Consider the following 18,560-nt stretch of genomic DNA (forward strand, 5'->3'; position numbering starts at 1 on the left):
TTATGGTTGGGTCACAACATGAGGAACTGTATTTAAAGGGCCAGAAGGTTGAGAACCACTGCTTTAGAGTATGTGATGTTGAGGGGTAACTTTTAGGAGGCCCTAAAGCCTCCTCTTAAACTCCTCATCCGAAGGCTAGAGCTGTCTCCTTACTCTCCAAAGGAGGTAGGAGGTGGGAGGAGAATGACAAAAGAGACCCTGGTCCCCAGCCCAGCTCAGCCCTCCTCCCCAAGCTCTATTCTGTTAGAATGCTGGGGGTTAGACTGGAGAGGGAGCCCTCCCGGTTCCCTGAGCATCATAGTTTACATTCCCCTGACTAGCTCAAGGACCTAAAAAGGTGACTGTTTGGATAGAACTCCTTCTAACAGCTTTTCTAGGCCTCTCCTGTATCTGCAGACATGAAAAGTTGAATTCTGCAGTTCTAGGGACCTGGTGACTTTGCTGCTTCCCTCTAGACTTCCAAGCTTCCCGGCTCCCCTCTGCCTAAAAAACCACTACACCCATAGTCCTCTGCTCTAGGGCCTCCCAACCCAAAGTCCTCTGCCTACCTCAAGGCATACTGCATCTCCCTCTTTCCTCTTCTACTGACTGATGGGCAGAGCCTTTCGCCTCCTGCAGGACATGCCCACTCCTCCACTCTGCTCCCCCTGGCCTCTACCCTTATAACCCTCAAATTATCTCACTATCCCAAGGGCTCCCTCTTCTAACTCCCCCACATTGTCCTCTGGGAGCTCTCTTTTCAGCTCTCTGAGTCTCCCCAAACCTGTTTCCTAGTACCCTCTTCCACAGAGTTCTCTAATGCACCTACTTTGCTTTTGCCTCCCTGCATTTACACCTATGTCTGCAGGTATACAGACATATGCACACGTCCCATCTCCCTCTGTGCACTCGGAGATGTTGCTGACCCTTTCTTCCTCTTGCTAGTCACTCTTCCCTCCTCCAATCCTCTTTTGCCCCCACCTCCTAGTGCATGGGATAGGTCTCTGTGCTTGTAGTGCCACTGAGGACAGTGAGGCAGTAGCTCCCCAGTGCTACTACGGGAGCGCCCCGAAGGGAAAACCAGTCCAGGTTCTCCATCTTACTTCTGGAAAAGACTTTGTTGGATGCTTTTCAACTAGAAGTAGATAATTAATTTAGCCCTGACCTTGTTCTGTCTTTGAATAACAGATAAATTAGTTTACTTGAAAAGAAATCTTTTCATTTGTATTTCCATGTCACCTGTGATTTTCCCTGCCTTCTACCCGCAGCCCTGCCAACTGGCAGGAAGGTTAGCAAAGCTGCTGATAAGAGGAGTATAAAAAGGCTTGGGTCATGGTAAGGGGCCACTTGTGGTCTACTCCACTGGCAACATGCTGAGCTTCCTCATCTTTGCCACCCTGGTCCTTTATGGTGAGTGGGTCATGTGGCCTGAGTTCTAGGAGGGGATTTGAGCAGGAGGGTCAGAAAGCTATCCCTAAGCCCAGACCTGCTCTCTACTCCAGAGCGGGTAGGACACTCTGCCTGTAAGTCTAGCAAAAATTTTACTCTCTTGGAGCCCATGATAGAAAAGTGTGGGGCCACTCTTGTGCAGGCCCCTCATGAAGCAGAGAAGCCTCTTCCGGGGGCCTGGGCTTCCCTCCCACCCCCACTGACAAGAAGACATCCTCAGCAGGTGCTGGCTGGGAGAGCACTGCTGTCCATGCCCCTGGAGAATCCTGCCCAAGCACTGTGTGTTGGGGGGGGGGGGGTGGCAGTAGTCAGGAATGAGGGGGTTCCCGGCAGGCCAAGGGATGGCCTGAGGAAGGTTGAGAAAAGTTGCCTCTGAGGCCCAGCCTGGTGATTTGAGGTGGGTCCTTCACAGCAGGCCAGGGTTCTGAGGACACCCAGGGAAAGCAGAAGGCACTCAGACTCCCCTGCTTTAGAAAGGGGCTCAGGGAACTCACAGTGTGGGGGGGGGGGGGCGGGGAGCGGGGCTCATTTGCTAGGGAGAAACTGTGACTTTGCAGACAAAGCACAACTGCTATTCCCCATCCCCACCCCGGGCTGACCCCATGCTTAGTCCTCACTCACTTTTCTTCTGCCCCACAAAGGACACAGCACCCAGGACTTTCCGGAAACCAACGCCCGGGTAGTTGGAGGGGTTGAGGCCCGGAAGAATTCCTGGCCCTCTCAGGTGGGTGTTTCTTCCCAGCCCCAGACTTCCAATAAAATAAGAGTTGCCTGGGCACTGATACACAGGTGTTTGTGTATGTCCTTATCAACAGGAAGCTCTCCAACTGCCTGTATTCTAGATTTTAAAGATGAATGGGACCAGGCTTAGGTGGTTTTACTAAGTACAAAAGGCTTGAAGGAGCGAATTTAAATACCAACCACACTCACTCTCCCAGGCACACACCTAAACACGAATCACATTTACACTCCCAGCAACACCATTTGTGCCACATTAACAAGACTGTGTGCCAGACCCACATTTCAGACTCCATATACCTTGACACACACACACACACACACACACACACACACACACACACACACATATACCTTCACACAGTACGTGTCATACTTTGAAGTGCACTCCCGCCCCCAAGTAGAGTATGTTGTTTATTTGGCTATTTCAAGAGTTTCCACTTTCATAACAGGACAGCTAGGCTCTGATTTAAGCAATTCAAATGTAAAAATTGGCAAGTTGAGAAGAATAATTACAATTAGAATTAAATCAGTTTACAAAAGTTTGAGCCCCGTCTGGCTGGTTTGGCTCAGTGGATAGAGCATTGGACTGCGGATTGGGAGGTCCTGGGTTTGATTCCGGTCAAGGGCACATGCCCAGGTTTCGGGCTTGATCCCCAGAAGGGGACCTGCAGGAGGGAGCCCATCAATAATACTCTCTCATCATTGATGTTTCTATCTTTCTCTCCCTCTCCCTTCCTCTCTGAAATCCATAAAAGAATATATATTTTTTTAAAAGTTTGAGCCCCAATTTTCAGAAGTTATTGTGTTATATGAGGTGCTGAAGAAGACATGAACTGATAAAAATGGACATTCCAATGGTATTTCTAAATATTCCCTGAAGTAGGGGGACAGGGTATATCTTGAAAACATTGGAGGGGAGGCTCTGAGACCTAAGCTTGTGGGTCTTAGGTGATGGAGCAAATCCATAGCTACATTTCCTTCCCAAGAAGAAATGGAGGTAGAAGGAAATGAGTTCTTGGCCCTTTGCAACAACCTAGAGCTGGGGAGGGGGGCAAATACACTCTGTGTGTATGCCTTTACCTCCCCACACCCATCCTTGTACACAGCAAACATCGCCAAACTATGGTGCACTCTTTCCTGCTGATCCCAGATCATCTACACCCCCTTTCTCGCTACCGCACCAGGTAGACAGTACAATCAATCAATAGCAATTGACAGATCAAATGAAACCTATTTGCCATCTCTAGCCCAGAAAGTTGGAGAATGTTTTGAGGGGTGGCAGGAATTTCAGGGGTAACGTAATTTGGGGCAAAGGCTTTTAAGAAACACCACTTATTCTTCCTTTCTTTCCTCCCTGTCTAGATTTCCCTCCAGTACCTGTCCAGAGGTAACTGGTATCACACCTGTGGAGGGACCCTCGTCAGACAGAACTGGGTGATGACAGCTGCTCACTGTGTGGACAAGTGAGAAAAACAAAGACCAGCTTTACTGAGCCCCTGGAGGGGAAGAATCTGGCCCTTTGGGAGAAATATATATCTTTGACCACCAGGGCAAGACTTTAAGGGTCTGTTTGGAGGCCTGTGGGAAGGCAGTACCATATAATGAAAAGTACAAATTTTGGCATTAGGCAAGCTCGGGTTCAAATCTCATTCCACTTCTTCCAGCTCTATGACCTTAGATGACTTACTTTTCTAAGTCTTCTTTCTCTTCTCTCTAAAGTGAGGTAATAAAACCTACTTGGTAGAGTTATTGTAAGGGTTAAGAAGGTAAATATTTGAGTGCCTAGTCAATGCCTGGCTGGTAACAATATTTTTAAATTTATCTTTATTGTTGAAAATATTACAGATGTACCTTTTTTTAATTAAGGTATTACATATGTGTCCTTATCACCCCCACTGCCACCCCCCAGATGTCCCTTTTTTAAAAAATTTATCTTTATTGCTGGCTGGGAACCATTTTTTCTTATGGCACAATGGTAGGTTCTCAGTTGAGCATGTATCAGAATCACCTGGCAGGCACAGGTTACAGGACTCCATCTAGCATTTTCTGATTTGGTAGGTCCAGGGTGAGGCCTGATAGTCCGCACTTGTAGCAAATTTCCAGGTTATGCAGATGCTGCTGTTCCAGGGACTATGCTTTAAGAATTATTAGTCTAGAAGTTTATACTTTCCTCAAAATTCCTCTGTGAGCTAAAATGCCATTATTTCATTTATGTTCACCATATGATGTTTAGTTTAATAAACTGGGAAAATGAAGTTGATGGTAGTTTTTGTCCTCCCACGTTAATTAATTAGGAAATGAGGGAGCTTGTTACTTCCTCATTGTCCAGGATTTTTCATCCTTCCTCTGCTGGACCAGATAAGATGAGTTCCTGTCCTAAAGATAAGATATAAGCTGGTTTCCCAACTTTTCCCTAAGGGGGAAAAAGAGGGCTTGGGCATCCTGGATCACTCATGGCTTCCTTCTGTCGCTCCAGCCAAATGACGTTCCGTGTGGTGGTTGGAGACCACAACCTGAGTCAGAATGATGGTACTGAGCAGTACGTGAGTGTGCAGAAGATCGTGGTGCATCCATACTGGAACAGCAATAACGTGGCTGCCGGGTAAGGGCGAGGCTGGGCTGGCCTTGGGCTGGGAAGTGGAGGGCTGACTAACTAGCAACCGGGTTTTGGCTTCCTTCACATGCATCCATGAGGGCTTTGAGAATTTATATTTTGGAGAATTTGAGAATTTTAAAAAATTTCTGGTATTTACTTGATCTAAGCTGGTTTGCAGGATTGGATCACCTAAAGCTCCTTCTCTGCAGAGTTAAATGTTTCTGTTTTTATTGTTATTTATTATTTACTAGAGCAGTGGTTCTCAACCTTCCTAATGCCGCGACCCTTTAATATAGTTCCTCATGTTGTGGTGACCCCCAACCATAAAATTATTTTTGTTGCTACTTCATAACTGTAATTTTGCTACTGTTATGAATCGTAATGTAAATATCTGATATGCAGGATGTATTTTCATTGTTTCAAATTGAACATAATTAAAGCATAGTGATTAATCACAAAAACAATATGTAATTATATATGTGTTTTCTGAAGGCCTTAGGGACCCCTAAAGGGGTCGCGACCCACAGGTTGAGAACCGCTGTACTAGAGGCTCAGTGCACAAATTCGTGCATGGGTGGGTCCCTTTGGGTGGCCTGCAAGGATAGGGCTGAAACCCGCAGTCCAACCTGCAGCTCCTACCTGCCGCTCCTACTCATCCCAGCCCCAATGTGCTTGCCACAGGCTCGAGCCCAATCAGTCCCAATCGGGAGAGGCTCGCACTGCCACAGCAGCTCTCACCAGCCATGAACCCTGCATCTGGCGCCTTCCCAAGGGGAGTGGTCTGCGGGATCGGGCTGAAACCAGCTCTCTGACATCCCCCGAGGGGTCCTGGATTGCTAGAGGGCACAGGCCAGGCTGAGGGACCCCACTGGTGCACGATTGGGCCGGGGAGGGACTGCAGGAGGGCTACAGGGCGTGTCCAGCCCATCTTGCTCAGTCCCAATCAGCCAGACACCAGTAGCAAGCTAACCTACAGGTTGGAGCATCTGCCCCCTGGTGGTCAGTGCACGTCATAACGAGCAGTTGAGCAACCTTAGCATATCATTAGCATATTACACTTTGATTGGTTGTTCAGTTCTGCCATTCGGTCTATTTGCATATTACCCTTTTATTATATAAGATTTTATAGAATAGACTTCATCAACAAAAGTAATTTTCTTAAAATGAATCTTACATGTGAAAACTCCACCAAGACTGAGCTGTACATTTTTGGAAAAGAAGTCATCAAAATGGTGGTCAATTCTATAGAATATGGGGGTTGGGATCAGTTCAAGTAATTGGGATATTTGCTACCATCATTGCAAAATTCTACTCCTTCCTGATTCCCCACTTATAACTGAAAGATATAAGCTCCAGCCTGGCCGGTGTGGCTCCGTGGTTGCATGTCAACCTATGAACTAGAAGGTCCTGGTTCTATTCCTGGTCATGACACATTCCCAGGTTGCAGGCTGGACCCCCAGTAGGGGATGTGCAGGAGGCAGCCAATCAATGATTCTCTGTCATCATTGATGTTTCTATCTCTCTCTCCCTCTCCCTGCCTCCCTGAAATAAAATATACAGTATATGCATATATATATATTAAGATTTAAGCTCCACTCCTCGGGTTGCAGGGATCTCGGCTAGACTACAACACCAAGACTTCACCAGCAGGTGCTGCTGTCAAATATATAATGTCCTAAACAATCCAAATGTATAACGCCTCAAATTTGAGATTTAGCAAGTCAGTTCCCCCTTCAAAATCACTGGTTTCCAATTCTATGGGGACACAAGGCTAGGGGAGGGCCTGCCCATATGCCCACCTGAGACCTGAGACCTGAGACCTGTTCAGCCAAAGAGCAGCTGAGACCTGTTCAGCCATGGGCAGCTGGACCACGAGTGAGCAGTCTTTTTTCCTCCCTCTCGTAGCTATGACATCGCCCTGCTGCGCCTGGCCCAGAGCGTTACCCTCAACAACTATGTCCAGCTGGGTGTTCTGCCACGGGAGGGAACCATCCTGGCTAACAACAGTCCCTGCTACATCACAGGCTGGGGCAGGACCAGAAGTAAGTCGCCTACATGGGCACCGTCTACCACATGAATCTTGATTAGCTGAGCTTCTAGGGTACAATTTTCTGTGGTCCTAGGCATTCATAGCCAGAAGCCAAGAAACCACAAAGGAACCAGAGATAAAATAACTGAGACATGAAATCAAGCTAAGAACAGGCAATGGAATCAAGGCAGAGATTCAGACTCTTATAACCCTAAAAAACAACCCAACAGCAACAACAACAAAAAGCCACACTACTTAACTCAGTATTATATACAAGCCTCTCATTTTATTTTATACATGAGGAAACTGAGGCCAAAGGAAATTAAACATTTTGTTCAGGATCACATTACTAGTTAGTAACTACTGATCTGGGGCTGGAACCCAGGTATCCTGGCTCCCACTTTAGTAGTCATTACACCATTGTGCTACCTCCATAGACAGTCACTGGGTTTGGGTTGGGAGTGAATGAACCAGGGTAGTTGTAGGTCCAGAAAAGTCATTGCAGATGAAGCCTCCGCCTTCTTCTGGTCATCATGGGAAGGTTTCTGGTAGGGAATGTCATTCAGATAACATAAAAAGGTGGGAGGAGCTATGAGCAGAGATAGTTAAGAGGGGCAGAGACGTTAGGCCTGACATGGAAGTCTAAGAGCCACCAGGCAGTATTTGAGCTCTGAAAGAGAAGCAAGGCCTTGCTATGAGCAGTCAGTCTCCTGGGAAAATCTGGAGCTAAGAGACATACTTCTAATCTTGCTCTGCTCTCAGTTCACTTAATGTCATTATGGTTCAATTTCATGATCTTTAACATGAAAGGGTTGTAAGGATCCAAAGAAATAATTCATGTACAAAGGCTTTGAAAAATCAAAGAGCCAGATAAAGAAAAGTTGCATCAAGCTCTTAAGAAATGCAAACAAGGGTGCACAGTCCCATTTCTGCTTATAGGGTATACAATGTAAGGAAAAAACAGGACAGGTAGATAAATTATCAACAAACGATTCTAGTTACTTTGCTAAGGTATCCATGAGGTTTTTTTGTTTTTTGTTTTTAAAAAGGCAGGAGTAGGATTGTTTGTGGGTTGTTGTTTTTTTTTAAATCTGTATTATTTGTGTGTTTTTTAAATATATTTTTTATTGATTTCAGAGAGGAAGTGAGAGGGAGAGATAAATAGAAACATCAACGATGAGAGAGAATCAGTGATTGGCTGACTCCCATATACCCCCCACCAGGGATCGAGCCGGGGCATTGAACCCCGGGACCCTTCAGTCCGCAGGCCAGTTCTATCCACTGAGCCAAACTGGCTAGGGCTGGTTTTTTAGAACCCAGGAACAGCAATCAAGGATGACTCCCTAAAGGAAAGAGCCTGTTGTTTCCATATAAAGAGATAAAAAGGAGGATCTATGACATGCAGTGAGCAGAAAGAAGGAGCTTGCCTGGAGTTCAGCTTTCATCAGAGCTTGGGAAGGTTTGGGAGAATGTGGAAGGTTTTTTCCCTTGGATAGTATCTGGGGCTGATCTCCAATGCTGTGTGCGTCGTGTTTAGCCAACGGACAGCTGGCCCAGACCCTGCAGCAGGCTTACCTGCCCACTGTGGACTACGCCACCTGCTCCAGCTCCTCCTACTGGGGCTCCACTGTGAAGAACACCATGGTGTGCGCTGGAGGAGATGGAGCTCGCTCTGGATGCCAGGTGAACACTTGTAGAAAGTGTCTAAAGTCCCACCCCAGATCTCTCCCCTCTCTGCCTACCACTTCCCACCTTTTCCTTACCTGCTATTCCACATTTACACCCCATGTACAGATACAACTTTCTACTCTGGTTTCTGAATGAGAATGATTCTTTGCTAGTAACTCTATGCTCACAGGATCTCAAAGTTGAAAAAAATCTTAAAAATGCATCTTGCCTAGAGCCCCCACCTCAAAAGCTTGTATGTGGTCTAATATTTGTGTTGGTATATGTTCTTTAGAATTTGTTCAGGACCTAGACTTTTTATGGGTGCAGTGGGGCTAAGCCTGGAGTGATGGTTGTAATTTTGTATAAGGTAGCTCCCCTTAGAGGAGCACAAAAATGATCAATCTATTGATCAATGATCAATAGCTCCTCTATTTCCACTCTTTTACCTCACTAGTACTTATAGCCATACATATGGGTGGATATAGTAGTGCACAAATGGTTTTATAATAGTATAAATAAAACAGAATTTTCTCTTTAGACACAATGAATCAGCAATACGCCATCTTACAGATTTCTTAATGCAATTCAACAAATGGTCTTGATTAGCTACTAAATAAAATACCAGATACTGTGCATTTATGCTAGGGATACAAAGATAAACACAGTGGAGAAATGATAAGAGCAGACATATGAGAGAACATCCTATATAATAAAAGGCTAATATGCAAATCAACCAAACAGCAGAGCAACTAGTCGCTATGATGTGCACTGACCACCAGGGGCAGACGCTCAATGCAGGAGCTGCCCCCTGGTGGTCAGTGTGCTCCCACAGGGGGAACGCCACTCAGCCAGAAGCTCTGAGCTGGGCTGGCGAGCATAGCGCCAGTGGTGGGAGCCTCTCCCACCTCTGTAGCAGCGCTAAGGATATCCGACTGCTGGCTTAGGCCCGCTCCCCACTGTCAGTCAGACATCCCCTGAGGGCTGCCAGACTGCGAGAGGGTGCAGGCCTTGCTGAGGGCCTCCCCTCCCCCAAGTGCATGATTTTCATGCACCAGGCCTCTAGTTGTAATATAATATGGTTAAGTGTTTACAATAAAGATATGCACCAGGTGGTAGGGAAGTCCAAAAAATAGGTACTTACCTCTATCTGTTGGGGTCTGAAAAGACTTGCCTTCTCTGAGAAAGTGGAATCTGCAGTGAGTCCTGAAAGTTAAACAGGAGAAGGAGGGAAAGACATTCAGGGAGAGGTACAGCATGAAGAAAGGCATGGACCAAGAACCTAGGTAGGACACATACAGAATTACAGGGTGTTCCCTACAGCTATCTGGAGCAGAGGTCGAAGCCCACAAGCCTCCAAATCCAGTCTGATGCCTGTTTTTGTCTGGCCCTTGAGCTAAGAATGGCTTTTACATTTTTAAATGGTTAGGAGGAAAATAACAGAATAATATGTCATGACACATGAAAAATATAAAATTTCAAATATAAAAATATAAAATTTTCATAAAAATATTTTATTGGAAAACAGTATAGTTGTTTCTTGTGTATTGTTTATGGCTGCTTTTACAGAATTGAGTAGTTGTAGCAAAGCCTGCAGAGCCTAAGATATTTACTATTGGTCGTTAACAGAAAAAAGTTTGCTGACTCCTTGAGCTAGAGTATAAACTATTACCATACTAGGGAATGTCAGGAGGTGACACTGGGGCAAGTAGGAGCCACATGACATAGGGCTTTAAATGTCATGCTTGGGGGACATGGACTTTATCACTTAGGTACTGGGACATTATCAAAGAGTTTCAAACAGGAGAACAGCATGATCAGATTTGCCTTTTAGAAGCACTCTCTGATGACAAATAATCAGGTTTTTGAAGAGGACAAGATTGGCAGGGAGATTGGTTAGGAGACTATTGTAATTATCCAGGCAAGAAATTTGAGGGTCTGAATTAGGGCAGTGGAGAAGAGGGAAGAAGGAGGATATGGGATGCATTACAGGCATTTGGCTTAAGTTATTTGGGAGAGAGGTTTGCTCCCTCAAATGAGACAAGATTTATAGGATTTGAGAGGAAAGGTGATGAGTTTAGTTCTGGATATGCTGAGTCTGAGATCCCTGTGGGATATTCAGGTATAGTTAACTGGTAAGAAATTAGATATAAAGAAAGCAGAACCTGGGTGAGAGAGCTGGGCTAGAGATACCCCTAACAGCAACTGAGACACTCCCACCCCACCTCTCAGCCCCAAGGAAACCACTAGAAAAAGAGCAGTGACTTAGCAGAACTGCAATAACATAAATACTAGAGTGTTTCAGGGAGATATGTGAAAGACAAAGAACCCATAAATATCTAAAAGGGAATAGTGGCAAGAGAAAAATAAGAGTTTTATTAAATCTCAAAAATATGGATAGGTCATCACATAATAAACAGTGCAGCCAGAGCCATAGTAGATAACTAAAAGTGACTATTTGGCAGTGGGTGAGTCTCTGGCAACTATGGCAAAAACAGTTCCAGTGGAGTGGTGATGGCAGAAGCTAAAGGGTAAGAAAGAAGAGGCAATAAAAACATAGTGAGGGCCCAGCCAGTGTGGCTCAGTGGTTGACCAGGAGGTCACGGTTCATTTCCCATTCAGGGCACATGCCCAAGTTGTGGGCCTGATCCCCAGTACGAGGGCGTACAAGAGGCAGTCAGTTGCTGATTCTCTCTCATCATTGATGTTTCTCTCTCTCTCTCCCTTCCTCTCTCTGAAATAAATAAAAACATATAAAAATATTTTTTTAAAAAAACATAACAAGGAAATGTAGAACACTCTTTTAATAATCTTGGGTGAAAGAGAGGAACACAAAAAAGCCTGGTAGCTTTAAGAGGGATGAGAAGTCAAGAAGGAGATGGACCGTTTAAGAGGGAAGAAAATTAAGTATGTTAAAAAGGCAGAAAGAGAAGGATCCTATAGAGTCAACGAGAGGGAATGAATGGAGAGCACAAGATCCCAGTGGAAACAGAAAAGATGGAACCAAGAGCACAGGTGGAGCTGGCTTTGGGCAGGGAGAGGGATGCCAAAATGTGCATAAACATGAGTGTGCATGCTGGGTACGTGGAAGTCGACAGGTGTTCTGCATTATTGCTTCTATTTACTCATGAACTAGGTGTCAAACTGGATGTTGAAACTGAAGAGGAAAGGACTGTATGGGTCTGTATTAATTAAAGTGAATGGGAGAAGGACTGGCCTCCAAAATATTACTGATAGGCTGAGGTTAGAGATTACACAATAACCATTCAAAGATCCAGCTCTCGAGAACGGATTAATCCAGGACTAAGTTTTCCTGCATTACTGGGGCAAAAGGCAAGACTGCAAATCAAATGCAAGGTGCACGCTAGGTGAAGGAGGAAGAGAAGCCAGCAGGAGGCTGGTAGGCTGGCTGAAATAACAGAAGCAAAGATTGCTTTTTTTGTGAGCACTCAGTAGTACTATGGAAGTAAGGCGACCAAATCATCCTAGTTTTCCCAGGACTTTTCCAGTGTTAAAACTTAAGAGTCCTGTATCCTAGGAACCTTACATGCAAGGAGGGGCAAAAAAAAGAAACTAAGACAACCTCTCAGATCCTCCTCAGCCAGCTTAACCTATAACCTCTTAAGGTTTAATCTTTTTTAGTTAATTCACTTCCCAGGGTCTTTTTTAAAATTTATCTATCTATATATAAAAGCCCAGTGACCAGAACGACTGGTCGCTATGATGCGCACTGATCACCAGGGAGCAAACGCTCAACACAGGAGCTGCCCCCTGGTGGTCAGTGCGCTCCCACAGCAGGAGCACTGCTCGCTCAGCCAGAAGCTGGGCTCACTGCTGGAGAGCGCAACTGTGGTGGCTGGAGCCTCCCCCACCTCCATGGCAGCGCTAAGGAGCCACAAGGAGCGAGCAGGGAAGTGGTTAGGAGTGAGCAGGCAGGCATTTAGGAGCAAGGGGTCCCGGATTGCAAGAGGGATGTCCGACTGCTGGTTTAGGCCTGATTGGCTGGTTTAGGCAGTCAGTCATCCCCCAAAGGGCCCCAGATTGCGAGAGGGTGAAGGCCGGACTGAGGGACACACACCCCCCACCCCTGTGCACGAATTTCATTTTTTAAATAATAGAAATATTTTTCAAATAATAGAAATATCTCTTTAGTCTCCTTTATTGTCCCTTATTTTTATTTTACTGTATTTTTTGTCTTTCATGACATTGATATTTTTGAAGAATCCAATTGTCCATAATCGGTTTCAAAGAGAGGTAGCCAAGGGGATCACCCAGCTTTAGGGCTCAGGAACTGACACAACTTAAGATGTTATCCAGGGGGTTAGCCAGGGGCTTAACCTTGTGACTTTTAGTCAAAACTGGGTTATTGTCTTCTGCTGCTTGGAGGTCAACAATTACCCAAGGTGAGAAACTAAGGTCAGGTCAGTGAAATGTAAGCTCTAGAGGCTGGGAGTCCAATCAAGATGTCAGCAGGTTTGATTTCTTCTTGGGCCTTTCTCCTTAGCTATCAGATGGTGACCTTGCTGAGTCCTCATATGGTCTTTTCTCATCCGTGGATCCGTGGTGTTCTCTGTGTGTCCAAATTTCTTCTCTCCCAGGGTCTTGAATTCTGGTTGCCACTCCAAATTGACAATTCTTTAAGATAATTATGTCTTTGGGTCCCTTCCCACTGGACTTTTCCAAATAGCGTGTTCTCTAGGTTTTCAGACTTCTGTGTTCCCAACCCCTTTTCCTGAGAGTGAATTCATTGAGCTTCTCTGACCTCGATCCACATACTCCCACTGAGTTCTTGTCAATCTCTTCCTTCTGTCCTAATCCTCAGCCATGCCCTCCATCTCTCCAGAGCCTTTATTTCTTTTCAGATCAATTAGCATAAGACAATTGTATTACATATAACTCAATTACTTTCCTATCCTATAGCCCAGAAGTACTCTCAAATCCCTATTAGAATTTGGATAGAAGAGGTTTAGATTGTTTTGTTTGTTTTGAGTACAATAATCTAAAAACATTTACTTTGCCTAAACATTAGTTCAGGTGGGATACAGCTAGATCTTTGGTCTCTTTCCCTAGATCTTCTTCTTTCTTCTTTCTTTCTTTTTCTTCCTTCCTTCCTTTCTTTTCTTTTCTTTTCTTTTCTTTTCTGTTCTTTCTCCTTCTTCTTCTTCTTCTTCTTCTTCTTCTTCTTCTTCTTCTTCTTCTTCGCTTTAATTTTTTATTGAAACTATACATATTAAATTGCTTAAGGTGGCAAATAAAACTATGAGGCTTAATAATGGAAAAGAATAGTCATTGTGTTCCTTCTACCCCTTGAGCTCTTGCTCCCTAAAAGGAACTACTTTCAACTCTTTTCAGCTGACTTTTGTTTCTACTTCCATACCTCTCTAAAAATATATATAGTTATATTATACTTAATTTATCAGTTCAGGCATTATGAGAGATGCAGATATCTCTTCCTTTTACACATTTTTACTTGCCCCCAAGCATGAACTTTTTCTATCACCACCTCAAACTCCAAAAATAATTTTCATTAGATTAACATTTAATGTTTGTTATAATTGTGTCAAATGTGATGCACAACCAAACCAGGTATTCTGGGATTAATTTTCATTTCCTGCATAACTTTGTTTTCCCTGGAAAATAATAATTCTTTTTTATTTGCATAACATGTACTCAACTTATTGCTAATTCAGCCCCATACTCTCAATTAATTTGTAAGCGACCTATTTTATCTTCTCTTGTCCATAGTGGGCTGTGTCTTGATATGGGTCTATTTGCATTCATCGTGAGGGACACTTACTAGCTTTTTTTCATTCTGGAAACTCCAGAGCTTTGTTTCTGAAAACATGTATTGCTGATATGTCCTCCCCTCCATTTTTATTTTCTCTTTCTAGAATTTGTTATTCACAAGTTTACCTCCTAAACTGGTCCTCTTATTCTCAGATTCTCCCGAGAAATGCCTTCCAATTTTTATGTCCGTTATTATAGAACTGGCATTCTTGGAACTGAGTATGAAGAAGCATGTCAAGGTCATATTCTATAAACCCAGGTTCTTGATTCTAAGTCTGAGCATGTAACCACTACCCAATACATTATTTCTCTCCTCTTTACCCCAGTTTAGTTTAACATGTATTGACTACCTATCCTGTGTTTAAATGTTAAGTCTAATTAGACTCATTGGTGTAAATGCTGGGGATAAAGAAATCATTAGAACACCCTACTTCTCCCATCCCAGGTTCAATTTAAGTAAAAAAAAAAACACTATTAAACTTGTAACTGTTCAAAGTTCTGTGTTAGCAATGTAGAAAGGAAAATTATCGTCAAAACATAGCTCCTGTCTCAAGCTCTCAGCTATGCGTGGGAGGTAGAAACAAATTATGAAACCAAAATGCAAGGCAGAACATGACATAAATAATGCAAAAGAAAGGAAGAAGTACTGTGGTCGTTTAGAAAGGAAGAAGAGATTCATCTTGATTGTGGGATTATGAAGAAAGTGGTGAGTTGAATTGGAGTTTTAAAACTGTACAGAATTTTACAGAGATGGGGGTGGGCAGGGTGTAAGCAAAAGCCAAGGCCCAAAGATCAAAATATCTGGAATTTCAGGACTCTGCTTTTATTTCCTGCAGGGTGATTCTGGAGGCCCCCTCCACTGCTTGGTGAATGGTCAGTATACTGTCCATGGAGTCACCAGCTTTGTGTCCAGCCAGGGCTGTAATGTCTCCAGGAAGCCCACAGTCTTCACCCGGGTCTCTGCTTACATCTCTTGGATGAATAACGTGAGTCCTCTCAAATAATGGGTTGAAATAGGGTCACCTGGAGGCCTGTGCACTGGCTGGGTTGGAGAGCAAAAGTTGGGCAGGGGAAACCATCATTTTCCTCACCACATTCATATGTTTACTCCTTTCCCTTCCCCCCATAGTGCACTTTCCCTCAATAATGATACCACCCTGAGTTTCCCTTCACATACCCACTAAGCAGGCTTCACCATATTGTTTACTGCTTAGGGTAAGATGGTGGTAACAACAGATCTGAACCAGGCATTTATCACTGCTGTCCTAAGTTAAAGTCAAAGAAAAACAGCTTCAGAAAGCCTGCATTCTCCTGGGCAAGGGGAGAGGCACTAACAATCTCTCCCATTATGAGAATTTGCTCTACCCTTTGGAAAGAGGTTTTACCACTTTAAACAATTTTTGAGAGTTAGATGAGACGCCATTGATACTAACTTATTGGGAGAGCCTCACAGTCATCTCACCTGTGCCTTGCAGCCTTCTAACTCATTCTGGAGTCTTGTGGTATGAACATTAACTCACAACCATTGCAAAGTCTGTCCTTGCCACTAAATGCTGGATATCTATATATATGTAAAAGGCTAGTGTCCATCTGACTGGTAGCTATGATGCACACTGACCACCAGGGGGCAGATGCTCAATGCAGGAGCTGGAGCTGCCATGATGTGCACTGGCTATTTAAAAATAAACGGCACATGGACCTGGCACTGACAAACCAACACTCAGCTTCCCTCAAGTGGGACACAGTCCCTGCCACCACCCTGGAGCAACACCCCAGCAAATCGCAGCCAACACTGCTGAGACCCCATGGTGCAAAATGCAGCCCACAGCCGCAGCCCAGAAACAGTCGCTGTGGGTGCTGGGTAATGATGTCACATAGCAACGCTCAGTTTCCTCTCCCTAGTAACTAACCTTGGAGTTTTTTCAGCCCAGGAACACGACTTGCTTTGTAGCCAGGTGCAAACATTTTACACTTTAACCAAATGTTTGTGAAGCATTTTCACATGCCTCATCTCATTTGATCCTCACAGAAGTTCTGGAGTAGGTAGATAGGAGACTCGGGAGAGTCCTATTTTCTTTTCATTAGCCAGAAAACAGAGATTTAGAAAGTTTAGAAATTTGACCCAACTGAAAAGAAGTAAGATATGGTGGACCTTGAAAATGACTTCAGGTTTTCTCACTGTGCAGAATATAGTCAAACACTGCTGCAGTTAAATATTTTACCCTTTGTTCTCCCTGTGTGATCTACAATAATAATGTGCTTCATGTTGCTATTTACTGCTGTGTTGCTGACAATTACCTGAAAGAGAAGTTGGGGTGCTTCACTGGGCTGGAAAAAGTTTAGCTAAATCAGAAAGCAGGTCTAATTAAGCAGGTTTATTCTCTATATATAAAAGGCTAAGTTGACTTGCGCATGCTCGATACATATAAAGCTCTCCTGGTGCCAATCACACACGTGTGTTTTGATCTGTCATTGTCGATCATGAATTTGGTTGACACCTCTATTAGAGAAAGGGCAAATAGCAATATTAAAATATTTCTTCTAATTAATTTCCTTTCAATGTGCACGAATCCGTGCACTGAGACACTAGTATGTCCATAACATTGAATTGTCTTGACACAGCTGCAACATACTTCCTGCCCTACAACCTCTTATCTCCCTACAAACCCAGTATAGGGTCATATGCAACTAGGAACCCTGAAGGAAAAAGAAAGGATGTAGGCAGAAATAACTGACTATGGATATAACTTGCTTTTTCTTCAGGTCATTGCCAGCAACTGAACATCTTCCTGAGTACAACAGCCATGCCAAGATAATTCTTTAATTCGCAGCAGGACTTGAGGCCATCAAGAAAAAAACATTCTAGGAGACTATTGAACCAGATACAGAAATGCAAATAAAACTGCATACACATTACCAACCTGTGTCTTTTTATTTATAATTAAGCTCTCTAGAAAAATGCAGTTATAGGTCCCAAGTCGGATTTCACCACATTTCTGGGCTGGTTCTTCCATTTGCTGCCACCTCTATCAGTTCACAAACAAAGCCAAGTGGGAGTGGTTTTATATTATCCTTTTTAAATTATCTTAGGATCTACAGATCCATTAACCTACCCATCTGCCTTCCTCCAATGCATGTTTTCTATATACAAAGTCACAGAGTACTTTTTAATGTTCCTGAGTAACAAATGTGTTCTGATATTCCAGGTACACTGTAGGCTCCTTCTTCTTTTGTTTCCCCCTTCAGTGCCTAGAACAAGTGCTCACCCCAAGGTTCTGGGTGGTGGCAACTTCATACAAGGATACACTAGAGACAGGAGTATAGGATTAGGTGGTAGGTCAGATGCCAGCAAAGAAAGTGGCAAATTAGAAAGAAAGACTAGGAAGTAAAAGAGTAGAAAAAAGGAGAAAAGAAAATGTTGAACAAAGAAAATAAAGATTTAAGGGGAAGAGGCAGAACAAAAAGGGAGAGGCCTCACGTGAGCCATGGCCACAGCCACATCCGCAAGCACCAGAAGCACTTGGGAGGCTGAGGTAATGCTGGTGGCTTGTAACATTGCGGGATCAACTTGGACAACTATCACCCAGGTTACTAGGGTAAAGTTGATATGAGGAATTACCACTTAAAGAGGAACCAGAGCTTCTGCCCAACTTTCAACCTTGATAAACTATGGACCCTGGTAAGTGAGCAGACACAGGCAGGTAAAGGCTGCCAAAAACAAGACTGGAGCGGTTCCTATCATTGATGTGGTGTTATCGGGCTACTACAAAGTTCTGGGGAAGGGAAAGCTCCCAAAGCAGCCTGTCATCATGAAGGCCATATATTTCAGCAGAAGAGTCGAGGAGAAGATTAAGGGTGTTGGGGTTCCGGTAGCTTTAAGCCACATACTAGTAGAGAAAAGTTCATTAAATGCTCACAAGTGCTTCTCAAAAAAAAATTATATATATCCTCAAACTAAGTATGAGTTAGCACTTCAAGGCTGAGACTAAAATAGGCAACCTGACCCAGGGTTCTTTCTATAAACCACAGAGAACCGGGAAACTGATAATTTGCCTCATCCTGACCAGGCTCAGTCTGTTGGAGTGGTCTACCATAGACTGAAGAGTAAGCTGAGAGGAGAAGGCCAAGAGGAAGAGAAGCAGCAACCTTTTATTTTTTTAAGTCATTTTAAATTTTTGTTGGCTGATAAAAAACTGCCACAATTCCTTCCCACCTCATGCTGCTATTCCTGAATTTAATTTGCAAAGGGAAGCAGAGACTAACAATTTTATTTAACAGAGTTTAAACTAGTGGGGGGGACATGCTTATGGTTAG

General features: G+C 43.9%; 1 protein-coding gene across 1 annotated transcript; it reads left to right on the forward strand.

Moving 5' to 3' along the window:
- Window positions 1-17,162, forward strand: CELA1 (chymotrypsin like elastase 1). The gene is made up of 8 exons (XM_036300897.1): window positions 1-1,389; window positions 2,070-2,152; window positions 3,532-3,632; window positions 4,646-4,771; window positions 6,671-6,807; window positions 8,332-8,477; window positions 15,083-15,232; window positions 17,010-17,162. The coding sequence occupies exons 1-8, from the start codon at window positions 1,350-1,352 to the stop codon at window positions 17,025-17,027; spliced, it is 801 nt and encodes a 266-aa protein (XP_036156790.1). The 5' UTR covers window positions 1-1,349; the 3' UTR covers window positions 17,028-17,162.
- Window positions 17,163-18,560: the final 1,398 nt, after the last annotated feature.

This window comes from Myotis myotis, unplaced genomic scaffold, assembly GCF_014108235.1.
Source record: "Myotis myotis isolate mMyoMyo1 unplaced genomic scaffold, mMyoMyo1.p scaffold_m19_p_3, whole genome shotgun sequence".
Taxonomy (NCBI): Eukaryota; Metazoa; Chordata; class Mammalia; order Chiroptera; family Vespertilionidae; genus Myotis; species Myotis myotis.